General features: G+C 46.3%; 1 protein-coding gene across 2 annotated transcripts in view; it reads left to right on the top strand.

Annotated features, from left to right (window-relative positions):
* The window catches only part of Klar (klarsicht), a 277,161-nt gene that overhangs the window by 68,518 nt on the left and 186,009 nt on the right, over positions 1-22,634 (top strand). For both annotated transcript variants that reach the window (XM_077681680.1, XM_077681679.1), the window contains exons 4-6: positions 1,621-1,775; positions 6,746-6,916; positions 9,591-9,798. In XM_077681680.1, coding sequence (XP_077537806.1) covers positions 1,621-1,775; positions 6,746-6,916; positions 9,591-9,798 — 534 coding nt within the window. The remainder of the gene's footprint in view (positions 1-1,620; positions 1,776-6,745; positions 6,917-9,590; positions 9,799-22,634) is intronic.

Below are 22,634 nucleotides of genomic sequence, written 5' to 3'. Positions count from 1 at the left end.
GTAAATATCAAGAACTTGACAGCAGAGGCTTTGCTGTTGTTTGTTGTGCCCCCCCCCCCCCCTTGTTTTAGTGTATTCATTAGTGCAGGGGTTCTCAAGCATGTTGGTCCCAGGGAACCCTGCTAAGTTCCGTTAAGTGCCAAGGAACCCCCCCCCCCCCCCCCCTCTCCCGCCATTTTTCATTCCGTTCATGCTACATTAACGTGCAATAAATTCAAAAGCAAGCAAGGGTATCGTTTTTTTTCCCAGTCGACTTTACGTGAATGCGTACGCTAGCGGCACCTATCTCCAAACAGGAGAAATGTGCATGGGGGTAATATAAGACTGAGATTCAAGTGCAATAGTTTAACCACGTGGCCCGTCTTCGGAGTCTGGCTGGCTACAAGCTGCTGGCGAGATTTATTGCGCAGCTCGCGCGTTTCTGTTATGCGCCGAGATGTGCTTACTGACACTCAGGCGTGAGTAATGGAGGTTCCTTAGATCGATCGCACCTCAAGTTCACCATATAAGACTTTGCGACTGCGGAACCAGGGAAAATTTATGAGTGGCTCGCGAAACCCTGAGGAGGGGCCTGCGGAACCCCTAGGTTCCGCGGAACCCACTTTGAGAAACCATGCATTAGTGCATAGCAAACTTAGTTGTGCCCCTCTGAGGAGAAAGGTGGCAATGCTAGAAAAGATGTTCATTTCTCTTTCATCAAGGCCATAAGTTCTGTTGAACAATTGTTGTGTGGGGGTAAACCTGGTAGCTGACTGGTGTCAGCCATATTGGTGTCAGCCACAGCCGGTGTCAGCCACAGCCACAGCCGGTGTCAGCCACAGCCACAGCCGGTGTCAGCCACAGCCACTGGTGTCAGCCACACGTGTCAACAGCCATTTGGATTGCTCACCCCATGATGTCTCCGTCATTGGCCCGACGGTTTTAAATTGCTCTGGAGCACGGTTTGAAAACAACCATAGTGTAGTGTTTTCCACCAAGACTGCAGTCACGACTAGAGCAGACTGCCTGCATTGTGACAGTGTGGTTCACCTCTCCATTTCCTTCCCCACACGTAGAGTGGGGGAAGTCCTGGGACATTTTTTGGTGTACATGTTTTTTGGAGGAGCCGTTACTAATTATATAAATTGTTGTAAAGATTGTTGTTTACACTGAAGAGACAGAGTTATTCAGTGCAAACCATTTACTACGCAGTTTGTTCCATCCAGGGTTGGCAAGACTTGAGGGCTCCATTGTTTTGTCAACGTATCCACCCCCATTGTCCTTGCTTTTGCTCTTTCTTGTTTTGTCTTGCGTGAGTGTGGGCGGGACAGTAATGTCTGCATATTGGGAACACGAGGGAAAAGCTTAGGCAAATAATTCAGTACCAAATGCATGGGCACCTGGTTTGGTGTACCACGTATGTAAGTGAAAAGGGCACTCCTTCTACAAGCATGCATTGAAATCACCCGTGGTGCTGCAGCATTACGCATTTATTTTATAGAAAATACAAGGGGGAGGGCATTAGAGATCATATTAAGTTGAAATGGTAATTTTTAAATCACTTTGTGTTCAAGTTAAGTGCCAATGAGGTTTTGTACCATTGCTTTTCTCATCAACACGATTGGCTCGCTGCTTCCATAGGAGACATCCCCCCGCTGAGTCAAGGCATGGAGAACCCTTCGCCCACTGGGACACTGCAGCGGAACGGGCCAGAGCCCCGGAAGGACGACTTCTGGGAGGCCCTGAGCTCCAACTACAACTACCTCATGAACGATGAGCTGATCGCCAGCTGCCGGGTCAGAATGCTCCCTCCCTCTTTCCTTCACCCGGCGTGGACCGGCATCTTGCTTTTGTGTTCGGGCAGTTTTTATGGTGAAAGGCTTAGATATCTTCTTCATGGAACATGTGAGGTACATAAAATCAGTGTGAGATACACACCACTGTCTAAAAGGAGTTAAAGTTGCGTGAGCTGGGGAGCTTGAGCCGGGGATTGTTTGCAAGGAAAAAGAAACAGCAGTTTGGGAGGTAGGTTGGAGGAAGGCTCTGAGAAAACGTGGTACAGTGCATTGCCGGGAAATGGTGATGGCTATGAGCGGAACAAGCTTCGGACATTCTGTCCAGGGGGCTGGTCAAGCGGTGAAAGGTGTGGCCACAGAGTTCAACGCAAGTTCAACAGCCAATGAACCGAAGGTCCAGCTAGGCTTTTGCCCCCGCATTATTAGAAAGCTCTGATGCATCCCCCATCATTTTTCATTTTCCCAGGCATGTTTCTGGACAAGATGTGATCGTTCTTGTTCTTCAAGCACATGTGTTTTCTCATGCTGAAAGGGTGCTACTAGTCAGGGAACTTCGGAGCTTAAAAACTTGAAGTGCATCTTCATCTCGGCTGAACGGTAGAGTCAGGGTCTAGCCCCCCCCCATATGCTCTTTACACTCGCTAAGAAGCAGAAATAAACATGCAGCCTCCCTAAAGTGATGTGCTGCTGTAACCCAAGCACAATCCTATGGGCCTGTACACCTCGTTTCATTTCTCACGGGTGTAAAGGGTGATTTCAATTGCTACTGCCCCCTACACCAGAAGACATCACTGCTTCTCTGCTGGAATCCGATGCATAAAAAGCCTTTGTCACTGCATTGGCATGATTTGGAGAAGGGGGGCACAGACTTGCCTATCTGTTTTTGAGGGGCAGTAAAAAGAAACCTAGAATGCCTGTGCGTTTGAGATTTTTGTTTGGTTTAAGGAAACCAGTGTGGGCCAAATTAACCTGTAACCCTTTTGTTGCGTGAGCTACACTGGCCGAGGTTGAGCAATTTCGCGTGGCTCCTGGAGAGCCGTGCGGCGCATGCGTGAGGAGCAGTGATGTCACACGGCGCACAGAACGTTGCTCGCTGCCCGGCGTCTCTTACACACCCCACGCACCCAGCGTCTTCGCCGACCTCCGTTCCGTACGTAGCGGCCTGCTCCACTTGATGATCGTGCGAGGGGTGGCCGGGTGTGGAACCAATGGCTCGGGCATCGCAGCAACACGCCTGTGGAACCAGCTTAGCTCTGGGGCGATTGGTGACGCTGCGCCGGAGCAGCTTGATAAATATGCACGTGTCACATTACATGTATACCTTGTGTGTGTCATTGAAGCAGCAGTAAGCATGATAATCAAGGTAATCCTAGACAACCAGGAAAGCTAAGAATAACCAGCTGAACCTTAGCCCATGCTACGTATATCCTGGCATAGTCAAGCTAAGCCACTGCTAATTTTTATGACACTGCACCTCATGTTTTTTTTTTTTTTTTTGAATGCAACACCCCAAGTTTGAATTTTTGTTTTTAATTCCAGTGTGATCATCGAATACAGGGGCTTAACCATAGCTGCATTTTCGCCGGCACACATACAGTTGAATCCGCAATCGGCACTACGAACGTCTGTACCAGCTGCTGATTTTGCACCACACTTGGGGATTGTCACGGGCAGAGAGAGGTGGGATTGGCCTCTAAAGTAACTGCTAGCACTCTGTCTTGACAAAGCCATCTTCCAAATGGACAGTGAAAGTACAACAGGTGCCACTTCTTTTGTGAATGCCTCAAGGCTATTGACCGGGCCACTTCAATTTCATACACGAATGTAAAAAACTCTGCAGCTTTCTTCAGATGGCAATTACTGAGAAAATAACTAGCACCATGGTAATTGTGGTTGCTTTTTGTCTATTTGTTTTGACGGTTTCGTCTATTGTTTGACCAAAAATGGCTAATTATTTCTAATTATCTTGGGGGCTACTGAACAACTGAAAAAATAATGTCATATTTGAAATCAGTGGGAAAAAAGCAGCAAGACTGACAAGTTTTGCGGAGTTTACTAGAAAATTAAAAGAAGTTGTTTTAAGACCAGTGTCCCCCCCTAATTAAGGCAGAGCCCTCCACTGCGGTGCACCTTTGGTGCATTAAACCCCCCAAATTCTAAATTCTGAACTTGATGGTTCACTAGAATATTTTAGGACTTGCATTTCCCACAATAAGGATGGGCGAACATGTTCAAAATTTGGGGAAGGCATGAAGTGATTAAATTGTACTTGGGCCGAGTATTTGTTAGCTGTCTCTGTTAGCTTCATGGGTGTAAATGCTTTGCCATTGCTTTGCAGTGGCACGGAAAAACAACTGTGACATTTACCTTTCCCTCGCACAATGAGCGGCTGATGATGGATGTCACCTGCGTCTGCTCTGCAGGCGTCGTGACCTTTTGTGACCTTTCCTTATTTACAACTTCGACAGTACATGTTTTCCTCTTTCTCGAGATATTCGAGTGCTTTTGAGACGTGACATTGGAGCCTTCATGCCATAGCATTTACACTAGACGTTGCTGTCAGAATATCAAGAAAATCGTGCTCATAAGCTTTTGAAAATGTTGAAATTTTGGAAAGGAGGAAAAACACTTGTTGGTAATTTTCAGAGACCTTGGAACAACAACGCAGGTTTGAAAGATTTTCGGGCTAGAGTATCTTTACTTGTGATGTTTTTTGGCTAGGCAAGCCTTCAATTAATTGTACGTTGAATACGTATTCTTGCAAATCTGTCAGCTATGAAGCAGTGTCACTGTATTACAGGATAGAATTAATTACGCAGAGAGCATAGAATGAAGAAAAAAAAATCAGGAGAGCAATGGACCATGTACTAATGGGAAAATTTTCCACGGAGCTGCTGACCTGTTGCTGCGTATCAGAAAACACATGATAAACAGGGCATAAAAAACTTGTAAAAACTGGCAAAAATTGCCAACAAAATTTATAACTCTAAATGTCTCTTTGCATGGAGGTCTCTGCTGATAAGTAAATACAAATATTGTAAGCTTCATATACGATGATATGCATCTGCAATCGTGCCTCAGACAACGAGTCTTCAGTCGCAGGTCGAGCAATTTGGTGGCTTGGTCAGGATGTGAATCCTGCAAAACATGTAAACCAGCAGCCATCGTTTTGAGTACGAAGTCAAATTCGTGTGAGAAATGGATGCCGCCCTTGGCTTGGGAATCCTTGCCATCACGTCGTTTCTAACACCACTCACCCCCGTGCGTCACAGCACAAATGGGCATTCCCCATTGTTTGTTGGTTGTCAGGGGCTTCCGGAGCAAGGTCAACACTCTCGCGCCAATAAAATGTCGTATGCAAAACGATGGCCATTGTTAAACTTGTTTGACAGGACTCATTCGCAGGAGCTGAATGCTGAGGATGTCTTCCCCGCATAGATCATTCTCTGTTCATGCTGTGCTTGTTTCTCATTGCTTCAATCCTGCCCCTTACTTGAGCCCTCAGTGCGTCCTGTTAGCAATGTGGCGGCCCACGTGTCTTCTGCATTACCTGGCGTAAAAAGGAGCCTGTTCTCTTTCTTAAGGACAAAATGAAGACAAAATGTGGTTGGTTCATTGAAAGGGGTGCTTTGTTCCAATAGCAATGATCACAATTTATCGCAAAGTTCAAACAAATAATCTAGATATCGAACATAATCTGTTTAGATGATATCTAAACAGGGGGAGCAGTGGTGACTTCTAAGGCGCTTTCCGGCAATTTCTCTGTAATGTCACCAGACCTCGTTTGTGCTATTGGAACTGCCAGCCTAAGCCACTGCCGAGAAACATGACTGTGTGATTATAGTTGGGCCTCGTCTAGTTCCACTTGATTTCGATATTTCTTCATTTTCTTGCTCAGCTTTCATGGCTGGAATGCAGCTGAGTGAGTTACCGAGCACTAGTTCTTTCAAATTCAGCAGTTGTATTTTGTCTTCGCGGCCTCTTCTTTTAATTCATACTAAGAAGTCACCCACCTTACTTACCTGTCCAACCAACAGTGCATGCTATCTGTCCCCCCCCTCACCCCCTGACACTATCTGGACTCAACGCTATCTGGAGCTCCGACACACTTTTCCAGAGCAAAAGTCCTCCATGTCACCGTCGCCAGGTTTTGCATATGCGGACAAAGAAACTCCAGTGCAGTCCAAAAATAGCTAGTGCGACCTTGGCTGAGTACAGTACTCGTTCCTAGCAATGGCTCTATCATTGCAACACAGCAGTGCCTTTGATGGTGTTGATACAAGAAGAAAAGGAAGGGACGGCGACACCTAGCGCTAGGGGCAGCCGTTATCAAGGGCGACAAAGCAGTGCGTCACGCATTGCATTGCCTGGTCTGCCATGGCTGCCTAGTAAATGCACCCTTTCGCATTCTAACATGGCTTGGCACTTTTCCTGCCACCACGTTACAGCGGGCTTCCCACGCTTCACCATTGATGCAACTCCCCAGCATCTGAATCCATGCTACACCCAAGAAATGCCTCTTAACATTCTAGCATGCACTTTGCATCGCATGCCTGTGCAGGGCACTCAACGGGGTCTTGAGGCCAGGCGCGTGAGCTCAAACACGTTCTGATCTCTGCGTATGAGCACTCCCAGTCACTCGGTCAGTTGTCATGTAGGTCAGTCGTTCTACGCAGCTTGTTTTCTGGGGTCTCTTTAGAAGGCCATGAAACCTTTCATTTGTGCCTCAAAGCAAAGTAAAGGCCACAGTTGTCGCCAGCACTGAACAGTTCTTCATAATTGACTCGGCAAGTGAACACCATGAACGTTGGGATCTTTGTTTTCTTCGCCGCGTATCTCGCCAAATTTGCGCTGTTCCCCTCCATTTGCAACCGTGAACCAAATAGCCCACGCCTCAGCCCTCTATCACGTGTTTGGGAGAGCGAGCACGCTGAACGTGTGGTCTTTTCGTCCTTTTCTCCCTCTCTCAGGAGGCAAGCGGAGAGCTGGCCCTGGACGAGTCCCGGCTGTCACCGCCTCCGCGCGAGACCCTGTCGTTTGCCGAGTTTGTGCGTCAGTTCAACCTGCTGCACGACTGGCTTCACCAGCTGCAGTCCTCCCTGCTGGACTCGGACTCTGACCGCAAGGCAGATGTGGCCGCGGTGAGTGGGGTTCACCCCCCCATCTACAAAGTGTGGGGGTAGTCGAATCGAGGCACCTAGGTACCCAGATTTTACTATAGGTACATAGGTAAAACATGGCTAAATAAGATACTACTGCTGGTTGCCTGCCACGGTGATCAAGACATTGTGCGACTGGGCATGAGATGGTGCTTGTTAGGGATACCCGGCTGGTCTGAATAAATCTGCAGCCTTCTACTGCAGCATTCCCTGTAGTCCAGGTGTAATTCAGCGCAGACACTTCCCATTTAAATATTACTTCTGGGTGGTCCTGACGCATGAAGGGACATTGAAGTGATTTGTAATCATTATGGGACTACTTGCGTAAATTGTAGTCTGGAGCCCCTCTGGAGTCCACGATGGGTGCGATTACGCGACTTTATTTAGTAGAAAAATCTATGCGAAAGTGCTGTTCTCCGTCCTGCATCCTCCTTGCCAGCTTCCTATAACGTTCCCTATGGCACATGCTCTTTTTGGTTGGCTTGACGGCACCAACTACACAGCTGTGTGTTTTCACAGTGCCTACAATGTCAGTCAGCCAGCCACTGACCGGCAGGTCGTCGCAGTTTGATTGCTCAGTGAAATCTGAGCCCTGAAGGGATTTGTACCCGGAAGAATGTGGCTTCAGTTTGTTACTTTGTACACTTTATTACAGGGGGACATGGCTCTTGAAACTATCTCTTTTAATTTTTAAGTAAACTTCGTGAAACTTGTCAGTATTACTGCTTTTCCTACACTGATTTCAAATATGCCATTATTTTTTTAGTAAGTCAATTAGTTCCCTAGATAATTAGAAGTAATTAGTCATTTTTGGAGGAACAATAGACAACACTGTGTTGGTCGTAAAACTGTAATCTTGACATTTTCCAACGCTATGAACACTGGTGAGTGCAATAAGACAATCAGTTTTTCGATGCACCGCTTGGAACTAATTTTACAGCTCATTAAACTTTGGTGTTTCAAATCAGTATTCAAAATGGTTCCTTGCCACTGGTGCCGCCAAACCTGGCGCTAAAAACCACTCGGCCTCGGGCCAGCGCGGCCGGTATTGGAAATATGAGGTATATAATGTATAACCAGTTTACATTTTTATTTAGTTTTAGCGTTTCAAGCAGCTTAGACGACTATTTGTTGTATAGCGCTCGTGCAGTAAGCGTCCCCCAAATTTCCACAATATCTCACGTCTAGCAATTGCATCTCTCAGATGGAAAAGCGTTCGCAGATGTGTAGTCGTGCTGCTGACCGCTGTGCTTGTTCACCCAGCGCAAAAAAGTGCTTCCTGCTCCCTATTTTTATGCTGTACAGTAAAAGTTTCAGTTGGTTTTATTTCCTTAGTACCTATATTGAGTTCGCTCACTCTTCTCCCGCCTTCAAGTGGCCTTAGATTTTCCTACTAGCGTACCAGTCAGCAAAGCGTTGCTTGTATGCTTGTGCAGCGCTTGTGTGGAGCGACCTGGTCTTAGAGCTTGATACAGTGTACAAACAAACAAACTAAAGAAATGGCCAGTCTTCCATCCACAAACGTGTCATGGCTTAGTTTCAACTGAGCGAACGAATTGCGACGACCCGTCGGCGGCCAGTGTACTGAACTCTGGGCCGACTGACTCTGTCGGAAGGTCGGCGAGCCGTGCAGTAACGCTGTCAAGCCAAAGTCATTTCCTCCTGGTGTCACACGAAAACGCCACAGAAAATGGGTGAGGATGCAGAGAGGAGGACAGCATTTTCGAATTGATTTTTCTACTAAATAAATTTGCGTAAACGCACTCAGAGTGGTCGAAACATGGCCTATGGACTCCGGACTACAGTTTGTGCAAATAATCCCGCAATGTTTACAAATCACTTTGGTGTCCCTTTAAGTGACATTGCGGCCGGCAAGCGAGCAGAGCGAACGGGCAGGTGGCTGGAGGAAACCTGCACACAAACACTTGCCGCACGCCGCAGTCCTACGAGAAGTACTCTCAGCTGATTAACAATGTTTTTCATGGGGCTACCAATCACGTCCCATTTTGGTGTGTGGTACGTCCTGTATGAACAAAATAGATTTGTCCAAGATGAAATTTGAGTGCAGTTGGCCTTTTGAGGGACTAGGCAGTGCATGCTTTAGTCAGGTATTGATTGTATGTACTTGGAGGTAGCACGTTCATCTGTGCAGCATGTGATGGTGGTTACATGAGCATTCGCTTAGATAGTGCTGCTTTGTTGTCATAATATAAGCCTGGCAGCCGCACCTGGATGGCAGTGTGACCGCACGATCACAAACATGTGCTCCAGACTTTCAGTAGAAGTTTAGTGCAGAGGCACTGTGCTCATCTCTGACCACGCTTATCTTCGTTATACCCTGCACGGTGGCATTTTCGAAACATAGTGGAACGTGCTGGTGCATACAGCAGCGCAAAGTGCAAGGGGCCAGAAAAGAGCAGTGCAAAATGCGGCAGTGTTTGCACTTGTCTCCCTAGTGTCCATATCATTTTGAGCTGCCCTACAGAGATGGAAGATGAGCAGGAGGAGATGTGATTGCCACTCTAGCTTAAGAAAGCACCATTTCTTCCTTATCAGAGCCCACTGTGGAAGTATCTTTGCTCTCAAGGAAGCAGGTTTTGTCGTAGGAGTACACCATTTCGTCCTCCCCCGTCCTCCTCCTCTCCATCTCACACAGCTGGTGGGCCAGGAGCTGCACCGGAGGGAGCCCTCGCTGTCGCTCTTCTTGGAGGAGGCCCAGGGGCTGGCCGCCCTGCACCCGGCACTCAAGGAGGAGGTGGGCCGCAGGGTGAACCTGCTCAGCAACAAGCGGGAGGCCGTGCAGCGGGCACTGGACCCCGACCGAGCCGCAGCCCTGGCACCCGCCCTCGGGGAGGCCTTCCAGGGTGAGTTGGGTGATCGTCTCTCCCTCTCTCTCTCTCTTCCTACGTCCCTCCCTGTTACAAATTCGGAGCGACCCGGTAAAGACGAAGATCAGGGGGTGCATGCTGTCATCACTATTCCGATTAGGATGATTATTGCCACACAGTATGAAATAAAGTGGCACTGTCTCTACCTCACTCCTCTGTCTTCAACACTCCCTCTCTCTCTTTCCTAGTCTTCCTCTTCCTCCTTGCCCTCTTGTCCTCCTCTTCTTGCTCCCCCTCCTCCTTCCTGTCATACTGCACACGGGCCACCCTGAGTATTCGTGGTGACCGTGAGTGGCGACACCGTCGACACCTAGCCCCAAAGCAAGAGCTGTGACCAGCGATGGCAAGGAGCTGAGAGGTGGAGGGAAAGATGCTTCAGGTGGTGGCTGTTGGAGCCCTGGTCAAGCTCTGGCCGATGGGCTCCCTGTCTGTCTACCGGGCAGGGAGCTCCAGGACCTTGCTGGCCATCGGGGGAAGGCCAGGAGACTCGGCACTACCTGTTCCCTGCTCTTTTTCATGCCAGATTGTGAAAGTCCCAAATGATTGGTTCCGGGGCCCCATCAAAGTGTCTTTTTTTCCACTACCGACAATCACTTTCCAGAAGCCTGACTACTTTTCCTGCTTTTTAATTATACAGTACATTAATAGAGCAAACCCTGTCACCTCATGATCCGCATTTGTCATCTCTAGACTCCTTGAAGGTGTCAATCTTGCAACGCTAAGGAGCTTAGAACCAGGAACTTGTTGTAGCAGTAATGACCCCACAGAAAGCCACAAGGCTCCTTTCCCAAGCCCACACTGTCAGTCTGGACATCAGTGTCATGCACTGTTGGAGCCTGAACAGTTCCCCTGGGTGTGATGAGCCAGATTTGATCAACGAGACAGAGGCCGATCTAGTGGGAGGCCTTAAGGGCACAGGGTAAGCCCTATACTTCCCATGCATTTTTGGCCATATTGAGGTACATTTTGCTCGGGATCTAAGAAAGCTATCTACATAACCTATATATCATTTTCTTTCAAATTTCGTGCTCTTTTAACTGTACTAGAATTATGAACCATCTTAAAAAATTCAGGTTTTTATAAATTTTTATTCGTTAGTACCTAAATTTTGGCATTATTTTAGCATTAAAAGTTGTGTACCAAAAAAACTGTTACGTGCATATTTTTAATTCTAGTACAGCAGGTGTGACAAGTTATGTAGATGACAAGGGAAAAAAATCAGCTCGTTGTCTTGGAAGATATAGGAAATAATGGTACCTATGTAAGAAAAAACATTGTTTTGAGATAATTGAGTTTAAAGTAAAAAAAGAGGTGAAAACAATACTTTTTTGCCATAAACACCACTGGAGCCATTTATTTAAAAAGCACCAGCTTCATAATCACTGTCAAAGTCATTTTTTTGCTTTTCACCCGGTCGTCTGTCCTTCCTTGACTATTTTGTGCACCATCGTACAGATCTGTTCACAAAGTATTTTGCTTGTGGTCAACCTCTTTAAGCCACTTGATGGTGGTGTTGCGCCCAGGTTTTGGTCTGAATGATTTCAAAATGCTGGCTCATGCATTGCTTCATCATTTAATGAAAGAACAGCATCCAATGTTGCAATCATTAGAGTGTGAAGCCCAAAAAAGATGTTTTTTGTGCGCAGCTTCGAAGGGGAAATGTGGAAAAAAAGCTGCAACAGAGTCTTTGGATTGCCCTCACTGAAAAATCAGCTATGCAATGATTGCTAAGCAATTTCCTAATACAGTGGGTTCCAGAAAAGCCTTTTAATCTGAAACTGGAAGTTTTTTGATGAAAAAAAAAATGACAATAAACCCTGAGAACATTCTTAAGAGGATGTGGGCACTTGCTACTTGCTTACGAGAAAACTGCTTTTTAGCGAGAAATAAGACTTTTTAAGGCAAGTGTGAATATGGAAAATGTGCACAAGGAATTGAACTTCCCCAATTGCGAAGAAAAACAAAAAGTCATTTTTTCAAAATTTCGCCTTACCCTGTGTCCTTAAAGGGGCCATGAAGATGAAATATAAATGTTGGTTTTATTCGAAAGATTTGGTGTTTTATAGTGCCCCAGTGCTTGTTCACTAGCAAACGATGCTGTATTCATTGCGAAATTAAACAATTTAAAACAAAATATTTATTCTACCACTAAATTGTGTGTTTCGTAGCATCAGCGATAAGAAATCCAGGGCAGGCACTTGAAACGATTTTTAGTGTGGTGACTAGGGCTGCAGTGGGTCCTCCCAGAGGGCGCTACAAAACTGCCCAGGACGACTTTGTTTTTGACCAAATGTCTACTTGGCTTATTTTTGTTACGGTTGATAGTAATCATTTTGTAGGACATTACATATGCTCAACAAACTGGGCCACATAAGGCAATGTTGCTTATGCCAGTTGGCCAGTGTCGTGTGAGACAACCCCAATGTGTCGGATGGACGGCTGTGCGGCTATGGCCAGCATAGTGCGCACAGTAAGCACTGGCACTTCTATGTTTAACTGTCCACTCATAACTGCCATTGTTTACTCCGCTATTGTTACTGCTATGAAAAGCATGTGCACTAAACTTAAAGGTCGTTCTGCAAGCTTACAATCCCTGCTTAATTTGTGTTGGAATTTGTCAGCCTCAGCCAATCGCAACGAGCAGCCTATAATATGTCATCAGTTCAGTGCAGAAAAGCAGCTAGGGTGTCAGATGGGTGGTCTCTGTTTTCCGCATTATACAGTCGGACACGGATATATCGAACACGGATATATTGAATTATTGTCTATATCGAACTGTCTGAACATCCCCTTGGAAATCCCTTGCAAAAGTATAGCGCTGTTGTACGCGTATATCGAACTCTCAATCACGGTACCTTCGATATATCGAACGCTGCGCCCCAGTTGCCCCTGCAAGTGCGCTTCTCTGATGCGATAGATGTGATGATGACAGCGACTTCTCCTGCCGCGTTCGGTTTCTGGCATGTTTTCTGCATGCTTGAGCGGTTTTCAGTGGTTGATCGCGCAGGGGGACCCATGTGGCATGTTACGTGTTTTTGTCCACGGCCCACGTTTCGGAGCCATGGTCACGGACAAGTGGAAGACTGGATTTGTGAACTTATGACGCAGAAAAAGAAACAAGCGAAGCTTACAGATTTTGTTTTTTTGTGTTAAATTGTCGTTATCGTAGCGGTGTGGCTTTTCATTTACCGGGCTGTGAGGAACAAATCCGTAAGGCACCGCTTGTAGCGACTTGAAAAGCCCTGAGTGATGTGCGGAGTTTTAAGATACGCTTCAGATAGGTATATTTCATATTTCGAATTATCGATATATCGAACTATTTTATGATCCCCTTGGAGTTCGATATATCCGTGTTCGACTGTACAGCGTATTTACATGAAGTTTGTGTTAAGTGTTTTTGCAACGAGGCAATCTTTTGAATGAACCAAATTTGCATTTTGTCTTCATGCCCCTTTAAAGTTCAAGGCGTGACAGCAGTTAGGTGGATCGCCATGTGTGGAGATGAGAAAGAAGTGGCCACTACACACCTCACTCTTGCGTTTGATCACTCCACGTTTCCAGAATTCGTAAATGCAGTTTCATCAGTGGTTCAGTGTGACCCTATATACTGAACCTGCACTGCTGCTTCAAGTGCCAGCGATTAAGGCATAGCACTAATTTGTGTCATGGCCGACTCATCTTCACAAAGCGCGCCGCACATGATCGTCGCACTGACAATTGTCAGGCACAACTCTTCACATGCATGAACTGCCAGGGACCTTGCGTACTCTCAGGCCTACGAAAAGTTACAGCTCGAGAAAAACGGGATAAATATCAAAATCAGTGAGAACATCTCCTTCCCAACCACAGAAACACAAATAAGTAAATGTCCGAACAGTTCACCTTGCCATTGTAGGAAGCAGACTCGGTAGGGTGCGGTGGCCTCCTAAATTTATTTAGAGAGCGTAGGCCCGGCCAGGAGTGGGAGCGGTGCAGACGTGCGGCCGCCCAGGCGCTCGGTCGTGTTCCATTTGTTGGCGCGTGTCACTGCTGACGTGCCAGTCCGGTCCACTGATGATGATCGTGGTGCGTGGCCCTCCTCACCTGGCCAGGCACCGCTGATGGTGATTGTGGCGCTCATGATGACGATGGCGATGGTGTCGCTACACCATAACTAGTTCAACTAAGCCAGAGCAAACTGTAATACATTCACAGAGACATTTAAATTTTTCAACACATCCATAACACACCTTCACCAGGAAGAGGCAACCCAACTTGCCATGGCGCACGCACATCTTCGATGCTGCCGAAAAGTCCATTCCGAAGGCTTCTGTTTCTGTTCACAACCCAAGGGAGGCCCTGGTGGAATGATTACTGTAGTGGGGGCGCAAGAGGCCCAGAACAAGGCTTGGGGTATCTGTTGTCAGTACCCTACATCAGATAACCTGGGCAAAAGCTTAGCTTGGAAGGACAGTGTGCCAGAAGCAAAAAAAAAAAAAAGTGTTGGAACTCTTTCTTATCAGTAAAATCATACAGACACACACGCACACACACAAAGTATAGACACAAATATGAAAACTCAAAGGGCAACAGAAACGTAGCCTGCTTCTGGTTATCACAAGAGGACACACACTTGAAGACCAGGCTAAAGCACTTGCACAACACTTCAAACATGTGTACAGTTCTTCACACTACACAAACACTTTCATGAAACACAAATAATTGGCCGAAAAGAAGTCTCTATGCAACAACAATAACAAAACAAACACATCTTTATAACTTTGATTTTTCACTTCATGAGCTCAGGTCTGCCCTGAACACACGTTAAGCCTTCAGCTCCAGGTGCAGACGACATTACTGACACTGTGATACAACACTTACATGCAGACGCTCTTGAAACACTGCTCCGGTTATACAACAAAAAAATCCAGCCATCTCCACAATTGAAATGCGAACAGTGAGGAAACAGCTGAGCTGGTGGCCTCCACTAGCTTTAGCTTAGTCTTTCTTAGGTCTGCCCCTTTATTAAGAGAAATATGGTTAAAAAGCGAAGCTTCCTCTTTGCGAACTGAGTTAGTTCAAAGCCCACTGTCCACCCTCCTAAACTCCAAAATCCGAGCTGCCAAAGTCCACTTCAACTAACTCAGTCCGTAACCAACACCCGCACTACGAATCCAAAGGGAATGTTATGCACCCCGAATGTGATGATAGCGCTGTCAGATAGACACCGGTTTCAAAGTGTGAGGGACCCAGGTTCGATTCCGACCACGAGAAGCATTTTTTCTCGAGGTTTGCACTCCCCACACCTGCTTGTGGGCTCCTTGCCCCCTCACCACCTTCCCTCACACTTCTTCACCTTCACTTCACCGAGCAAAATTTCCTGTTAGCTGTCCACACGGACAGAAGAAAGCTTATACCCCTGCTACAACACTAGCTTCCGAATGTCATTTGAACCAAATGTCGTTTGACTCAAATGCGAAGCTGTGCTGCTCCTCTGGGTTTTGAAATGCCATTCGGCTCAAAATGAGATTCGTGCCAAACGAGCACCCAGAGAGAAATATTTGGGCCTCTCGAATGCCATTTCTAGCACACTCGCGCACAGCGTTCCAAGCCAGCATAAACAAATGCATCACTGGTGTACTTAAAACAGACAAAATGTTCGTAATTGTAGGACTTTGTTTACTTCTCATTCGCTTAAATCATATCAAGATGTAGTAATGTCATACTCTCAGCACCAGTGCACGAAAGCGACAAACCAGTGTGGCCAGACAGCATAAAACAGCACAAAAAAACCTCGATTGCGATGCAAAAACCATTTCATAGCTTACATTATTTGTAATTTGATATCACTTTAATGCCAAAGACTGCTGCTAGATTCAATTTTTGCGTTATTGTGTAAAAACAGAACTCGACAGCAGCAGCACCACGCAGCACGGCGAGCGATTGTTAAAGGGGTCGTGAAGAGAAAATGCATTTGTCTTTGCTTAATTTTGTCTGCTTGAACGACCTTTTAAGAACATAAATCCCAAATATTTTCACAATTCATTGCTTCTGGAATTTAGGAGGCGCCGTTGAAATTCTCGTTTTGAGATGCATCGCAAGCGACCATGCGCGCACCGTCGGTCGGCAGCGCAACTAGAATGACGTCACGTCAAGTACATTCGAGAGTTCAACGTGGTTCAATGTTCTTTGTGTATAATGTTCTGCAAAGCTGCAAACCCGATATTTTAAAAATAATGCACCCTTTATTCGTTGCCAAAAAACAGTTTTCTATCCGCGTGAGCGGTGCCGTGACAGCTTCAGTTGTCTGGCAACCATTGCAGCAGAACTCAGACCTACTGGGTGTTTGTACAGTTTGTAGCCGGTTTCCGTGCCGAATTTCATGTTCTTTTGCGGAATTCTCTTCGGAATCTTATCTTTTTTGTATGAAATGGCCCCAGACCGCTCAAGCAAAAAAAAAAAGTGCCCCGTGCGCGATTCGAACTTGCGGCCTCCGGGCCAGCCTCGCGTTACGGCCAGCCTAGTCGGACACTTTATCCACCACACTATCGACATGAGAAGAGCGTGCAGAGAAAAACCGCTGTATAAAAGCGTCTTCGCATTTGTAACCCAGAAGTCTGTCATGTTTTCATAAATTCTGATCAACCCAGAGCTTTAACCGCCAACTTACTGTTGAGCGCTTCTGCAGTAAGCCAAAGCGGAGCGTATACAATCAACAAAACAGCGTTAACAGTATTGTTTATTGCAGGAAACAGGAAAGCAATCGTCGAACTGCGTGATGTTGGGACTCGGCGACTCGGCGTTGTATCGCTGCTTCTCGCTAGTTATTTTTGCGCTTGATGAATGAATGATGGATTGGTTTTAAGTTCCGACTATGCGAAGTTCCTCCGATAAACGTGTTTATGTAATAAACTCTCATTTTAAGCGTTCGGTCATGCATCTCGTCAGGTCAGAAATTTTACGTTCGCGCAACTCACATTACAGACTACGTGAGACAGACGTCGGCAAACTTGTGCAAGAATATCGGCTAGCAAAACGACAGTTTAAACTCGTGGAAAACAGCGTAAACAGTTTACGAATGCCCAGTTTAGATTAAACGTGGTTACTTCTGCCTGCGCCATCGAAGGTGTTGTTGACTGAAAGTGCGACCACGTTGATCAGTCGTATCAGAGATCAGACGTCTCCCGTTCAGTTGCAGGGCGAGTTTCATCATGGCGCCGATGTTGTGGCTTTATCTGACCCAATTTCAAGCCCTCTCTATGCCGACATATTGTGCAGACGAGGGAGCACTGTGATTGGCTTCTTACTGACTTACTGAAACGTCACTTCACGAGTTGAGGAGGAAAGCCACGGTGAAATCGTAACTGCATTTATTTACCTATTTGCCGATATCGGATGACGAAACGGGTATGCATTGTTTGTTTATCAAGGTTCCACGGTTATAAGCGCACACACACAACACAGTTTTTTTGAAAATCTCTTCACGACCCCTTAAAGCTTTCAAATGCCATCGAAATTGTAGTGGAGCACGGCGGGTTCTGAATGGCATTCGAAGCCCCTCATTTGAGTCAAATGACGTTCAGTTCGAATGACATTTTGATGGCACTATAGCAGGGGTATTAAACAGCTCCACTGTTAATATGGTTCTTGGGGTGCCTTTGAAGGTTTTGGAGGGAGGCTATAATAGCAGCTCTTTGTAAGGAGGGGAAGGCTGCTTCCTACCCAGCAAGTTATCATCCTGTTGCACTGAAAAGCTGCCTGTAGGAGACTTTTATATTCTTTAGAGTTCAATAGTCTTCTGGACAGCTGCCAGACAGGCTTCAGGGCGGACCGATTGCAAAAAGATACTTTTTCCCCTCAAATCCAACATAATGGATGCCTTCATTCACAAACAGTATTGCGTAACGGTATTAATTGACTTTAAAAAGGTTTGACGCTGCTTAGTGGTATGCATCCTTCACAACCTAATATCTTTTGGAACATTGGGCAACACACTGGGCAGCTACATTTCCAAGAGAACTTTTCATGTGAGAATTAGGGCACCACTTTCCAGAGGTCATGTACAAGAAAATAGAGTGCCTCAAGGCAGAGTTGTAAGCTGCACGTTGTTTGTATTAAAGATGAACTCACTAGGGAAAGCCCTGCCTCCATCAGTTTGTTACTCTGTGTACGAAGTCGTTGTCGAAGTGTCCTGTCCATTTTTAACAAACCTACTGCCTTGACAGACAAAAGGGTTTTAAACTAAATCAGGAGAAAAACTACCTACATTGTATTCTCCAAGAGACATATCCAACCAGACCCTGACATAAAAGTGAATGGTGACTTGTTTCCATTAAAAAAGAACAAAAGTTTTTGGTTATCCTGGTGGATGAAAAGCTCACACTTATCCCTGCAATAAAACCAGGACTGTAACAAAACTGCGGCCAGCTTCCTTGAAGATGTGCTGTGACCGAGTGCACGTCCTACCCAGAAGCAACCGAAGAGAAAAAGTTGCATGTACTCGTGACAGGTGTGAAAAGGGACATGGCTAGTGAGCTTGTCCACAATTTGGCAGCAACCAACGATAGATTCATGATGGAAGCAGTAAATGTGGAGTGAGCTTTGCCATCCACAAGCGGTCACTGTTGCAGCATCGTATTGAATCACCTTGACAATGTTATCAATGGTCATGACGTGAAGGCAATAGTTGACACAGGAGCAGACTCTTCTGTTTTGAGTGGTTGTACATGGTTGGAAAAGTGCTTTTTTGTAACACAAGGGACAAACGTAGAGCGCTTTTCCAACCATGTACAACTACCGATACCAACTAGCCCAACAACAAGCCTTACTGAGTTTTGAGTGGAATGCTATCCCATCACTGGTAAAAAGTGACGATGCAATGGGGTATTCTTGATGTATGCACTATTGGGGGGCGCACTGGGGAGCCAATTGCATGGTGCACCCTAGCAGCGAACCTGGCCCTCCTACCTTTACCCACTTCTCTTCCCCACCCTGAGCTGTTGGAGAACCTGACGACCAGCGCCAGCTGGGATGCCCAGCAACTCCTGGTTACCAGGGCTGCGACAGCACGGTCGTCTCGGGGTCTCCTGAAATGAGGGACCTCACTCACATCACCAGGCTCGACATAAAGTTTTGAAACAACAATACACTCACCAGTATTGGTAGGACTGCTATTGGTTGCTAAGATCAGATTACTGACGAAACAACACATCCCGCCCATCAACCCCCCTATCGCATTCCTCTGGAAGGAAGGGGAGTTATCCAGGACACCATGTTCACGACATGCTAAAGAGGATGTCACTGAACAGTCAAAAAGTCTCTGTGCCATGCTGGTTGTGCTTGTGAAAAAGAAAGATGGAATAATGCGGCTTTGTGTGGATTACTGGCAGTTAGCGAGGTAACCAAAAGGGATGTTTATCCCCTTCCACACATTGTTGATACCATTGATCAACTCGCCATGTTCGTTATTTTCTCTGCTTGGCAAGTTGAGGTTGACGAGCGGGACAAAGAGAAGACTGCATTATTTCCCGAAGTGGCGCACATGAATTGAAAGTGATGTTGTTTGGACTAGGTACGGCGCCGGCAATGTTTCAGCGCTTCATGGACACCAGTTTAGCAGGCTTGAATTGGCAGACTTGTCTTGTTTATCTTGATGATGTCATTTTTGCTGCCACTTTCAACAAGCACGTAACGCTGACTAAGAACCATACTCCAAGCTCCAAATTAATGCTTGCCTAATGGTCATCTTGAAAAGATGCCGGTTTAGTTGGGACGAGGTAAAATTTCTAGGTCACTGTCGGTGATGATGGTGTATGCGCTGACCCCAAGAGAACACTGGCAGTCGGCACCTTTTTGATGCCTTCCGTCAAGAGGGCCGTCAGGATGTTTCTGAGTTTGAGTGCCTTCTTCAGGCGTTTTATTCAAAACTTTGCTTGTGTAACTGTGGTAGAAGGAAGAAGGCGTCACATTTACATGAACGCACAAACAACAGTGGGCCTTCGAAGTATCGAAGATACTGACAACATACCCTTTGGGACAATGTGATGAGAAGTGGACCTTTGCCACCCTCACCGGCGTGTGATGCGTGGAAGGGTTTTAGGAAGTGTACAATGGTGTCACGGACTACAAAACTAGCGTAACGCACTCCAAATGCGGTTGAGAATTGTTCTCAGGAAAAGCAAACAAAATTCCTAGCGCCGACTGGGAATGCCTGGTTCCCGCTGCCTCCATCCCGTTTTTTCCCACCAACCGCTTGCACTCGACCACCTGGCACCTCGTCGTCCTCGACTTTGTTGGCATCCGAGGCAGAAAATGCATGGCATTTGACAGGTGAACCGCCACTCTTCACAGACACTTTGACCAGGAGAAGTAATTGAGATTCGTACTGACGCTAGCTGCAAGAGACTTAGAGGCAGTACTGATTCAGAAGCGAGATAGTGCTAACTGAGTAGCTGCATATACAAGCCACATGCTTTCCAGTGCGGAAAGCAACTTTACTCAACCAGGGAGTCGGAACGAAATGTTTTTCATTCCGGTTTCTGTTTCTTTCTACAAATGAAAGTTACATTCCGGTTCAGCTTTGCAACGAAAAAAATAAAGGTTCGTAATGGTACACAGCGGCTCGGGGTAGCCCGCAAGAAAAATTGAGAATTGTGTTTCCACTGTGCTCTGGCAGCACTTGAGTAGAGTAGAAGCGCAGCGTAACTTGTAGCTGCTTTATTAAGCGGGCCGCTGTAACCTGCTGCGTTCACTGCAATCTGTGTACTATGCTGCTGTAATGCCGCCAAACATCACATTTTCTTTTTCTTCTTGATTATTAGGTTGTGTTTCTGAATTTTTTTGTTTGTTCATCTACAGCACCCCCTTACAACAATGCCTCAGGAGAATGTAGGTTATATCAATAAATACTTGAGTGCACAAGTAAAAGGTAAATACATGAGCGAATGATTAAGTCAAAAAAATTAATATTTCATTAAATTAAGCTATCAGTAAACACAGCCTTTGCAGCCAACTGCGGGCGACGATCACGGGGAGAGCTATGCGTTTACCATCGAGACAGACGTATAGTGATTTAGACAATTTTAGAACATGGTAACAGACAGAGAGAGTAGGGAAGCACGCAGAAAGCGTGCTGAAAGAAAGATGGCGCCAGCGAAGCAGAAGGCGATTTGATATGCCAGCGAACCGGCGGCAATCTCCCACCTCGTTGCATAGGAGGAGTTGGAATGAATGCTAAAATACCTGAACTTTCCACTTAAACTGAAAGTCGAAACGAAATTTTTTCGGTCTAGCTCCTGAACGGAATAATAAATAACGTCTCAGTTATGTTTTCGTTCTGACCAGAAGCATACTTTTTTTTTTTTCGGTTCCGGTTTTTGTTTTGTTTCAATACCCAGCACTCAACTACTGAAAAAGGGTGTACTGAAAGAGAGTGCTTTGCCTTAATTTGTGCAGTTGCAAAGTTGCACAAATGACGGTGACCTTTCTGCGAGGTCGCTGGCCATCACTGGTTATGCTGGCTTGCCACTCTCAAGGACCCATCTCGTCGCCCAGCTCAGTGAAGCCTCATATTACAAAGATTTTATGTCGCTGCAACGTACAAGTCTGGGCGCGGTTTCTTTTGGCTTGTAACGTCAATATCACACCAACCTCAGCACCTGTGTCGACTAAGAAAGGAACTCGTTATTGCAGTTAATAATAAAGGAAAACGGAGGGCTGTCTTGAAGGCAACGTAGAAGCACTGGTTACCCTCAGTGCTTTCCGTGGCTGTTTCCCGATAGCACTCAAGGTGGAAGACACCTCTGTGCAGCCTTTCCGAAATGACTATGATACCAGCATGTATTCCGACGCTGAGGTTGTGATAGTGGCTTATTTAGCTCTGTTGATTTTTCCACCCTTCTGCTTGCGCACAAAGCTGATACGTCTTGGCGAGTCAAAACGATCGCGTCACGCATTTCTTGAAGTTCGTCTCGAGGCTTTTGTGCTTGCACGGCAGCCAGGGATGTTGGTGGGGTGAGCGCTACGAACCAGTCTGCAAGCTCGGCAACTGCGGGTAGATGTTTCTGCTCTGATGCCGTGACGAGCATGGGGACGCTTGAAGGTAGCTTTTGCAGAAAAGTTCTTGAAGCAATGCTAAATCACGAGAGGTTGTTGTCTCGCCGAGCAACTGTTGCATGTGCCGCAAAAGCAGACTAGGAGTACGGTCGGCGAGTTCAGTGCTGTGCAGCAATTGCTGCAAATGCTGTGGTTCGGTGGGCATAACTGAACTGTGATTCAACTTGTATGAATCAGAGTGTAGGGCCCGCAGTCCAAAAGGGGGGCAGCTTACCATCGACTGAGGAGACAGTCAGAGGGGTGTCTGTCGTGGGCGTTGAAGTCACCATATCATTAATGCAACACTCCAGTGACTGCAGCACTATTCCTGGTCACCAATGTTGGAACGCGCTCTCCAGCAGTGCTGGGCGAGTGAACAGCATGCGTCCCAGACAACTGAACATTGATTTACCGTACCGGTATTGAACACCGTATTTTCGGGCTGCATATAACCTGGACCCCCCTTTAAGTATTTCCGCATATTGCCTGCACATTTTGTACCGGAAAGGCTGTACCAAAACTACTAAAGGAATAAGGCACATTTCTTGACACAAAGAACGTACCTATATTTTGCATATTCAATACATTTTCTGCACGGCATAAGCCACAATCACTCATTGTCACTGGAGGTGAATGGAGCATGCATAGCACAAATTCTTTTGTTGCTTGTGGTAATGAGGACAGCCTTCTGTATTTTTCTTTATGATTCTGTCGTTTGGCTTGTTAAAGGTGTTATGAAG

This window comes from Haemaphysalis longicornis, unplaced genomic scaffold, assembly GCF_048455015.1.
Source record: "Haemaphysalis longicornis isolate Haplotype H1 unplaced genomic scaffold, Haemaphysalis longicornis Haplotype H1 scaffold_8, whole genome shotgun sequence".
In the NCBI taxonomy this organism is placed as follows: Eukaryota; Metazoa; Arthropoda; class Arachnida; order Ixodida; family Ixodidae; genus Haemaphysalis; species Haemaphysalis longicornis.
This window is presented reverse-complemented; position numbering and strand designations above follow the sequence as displayed.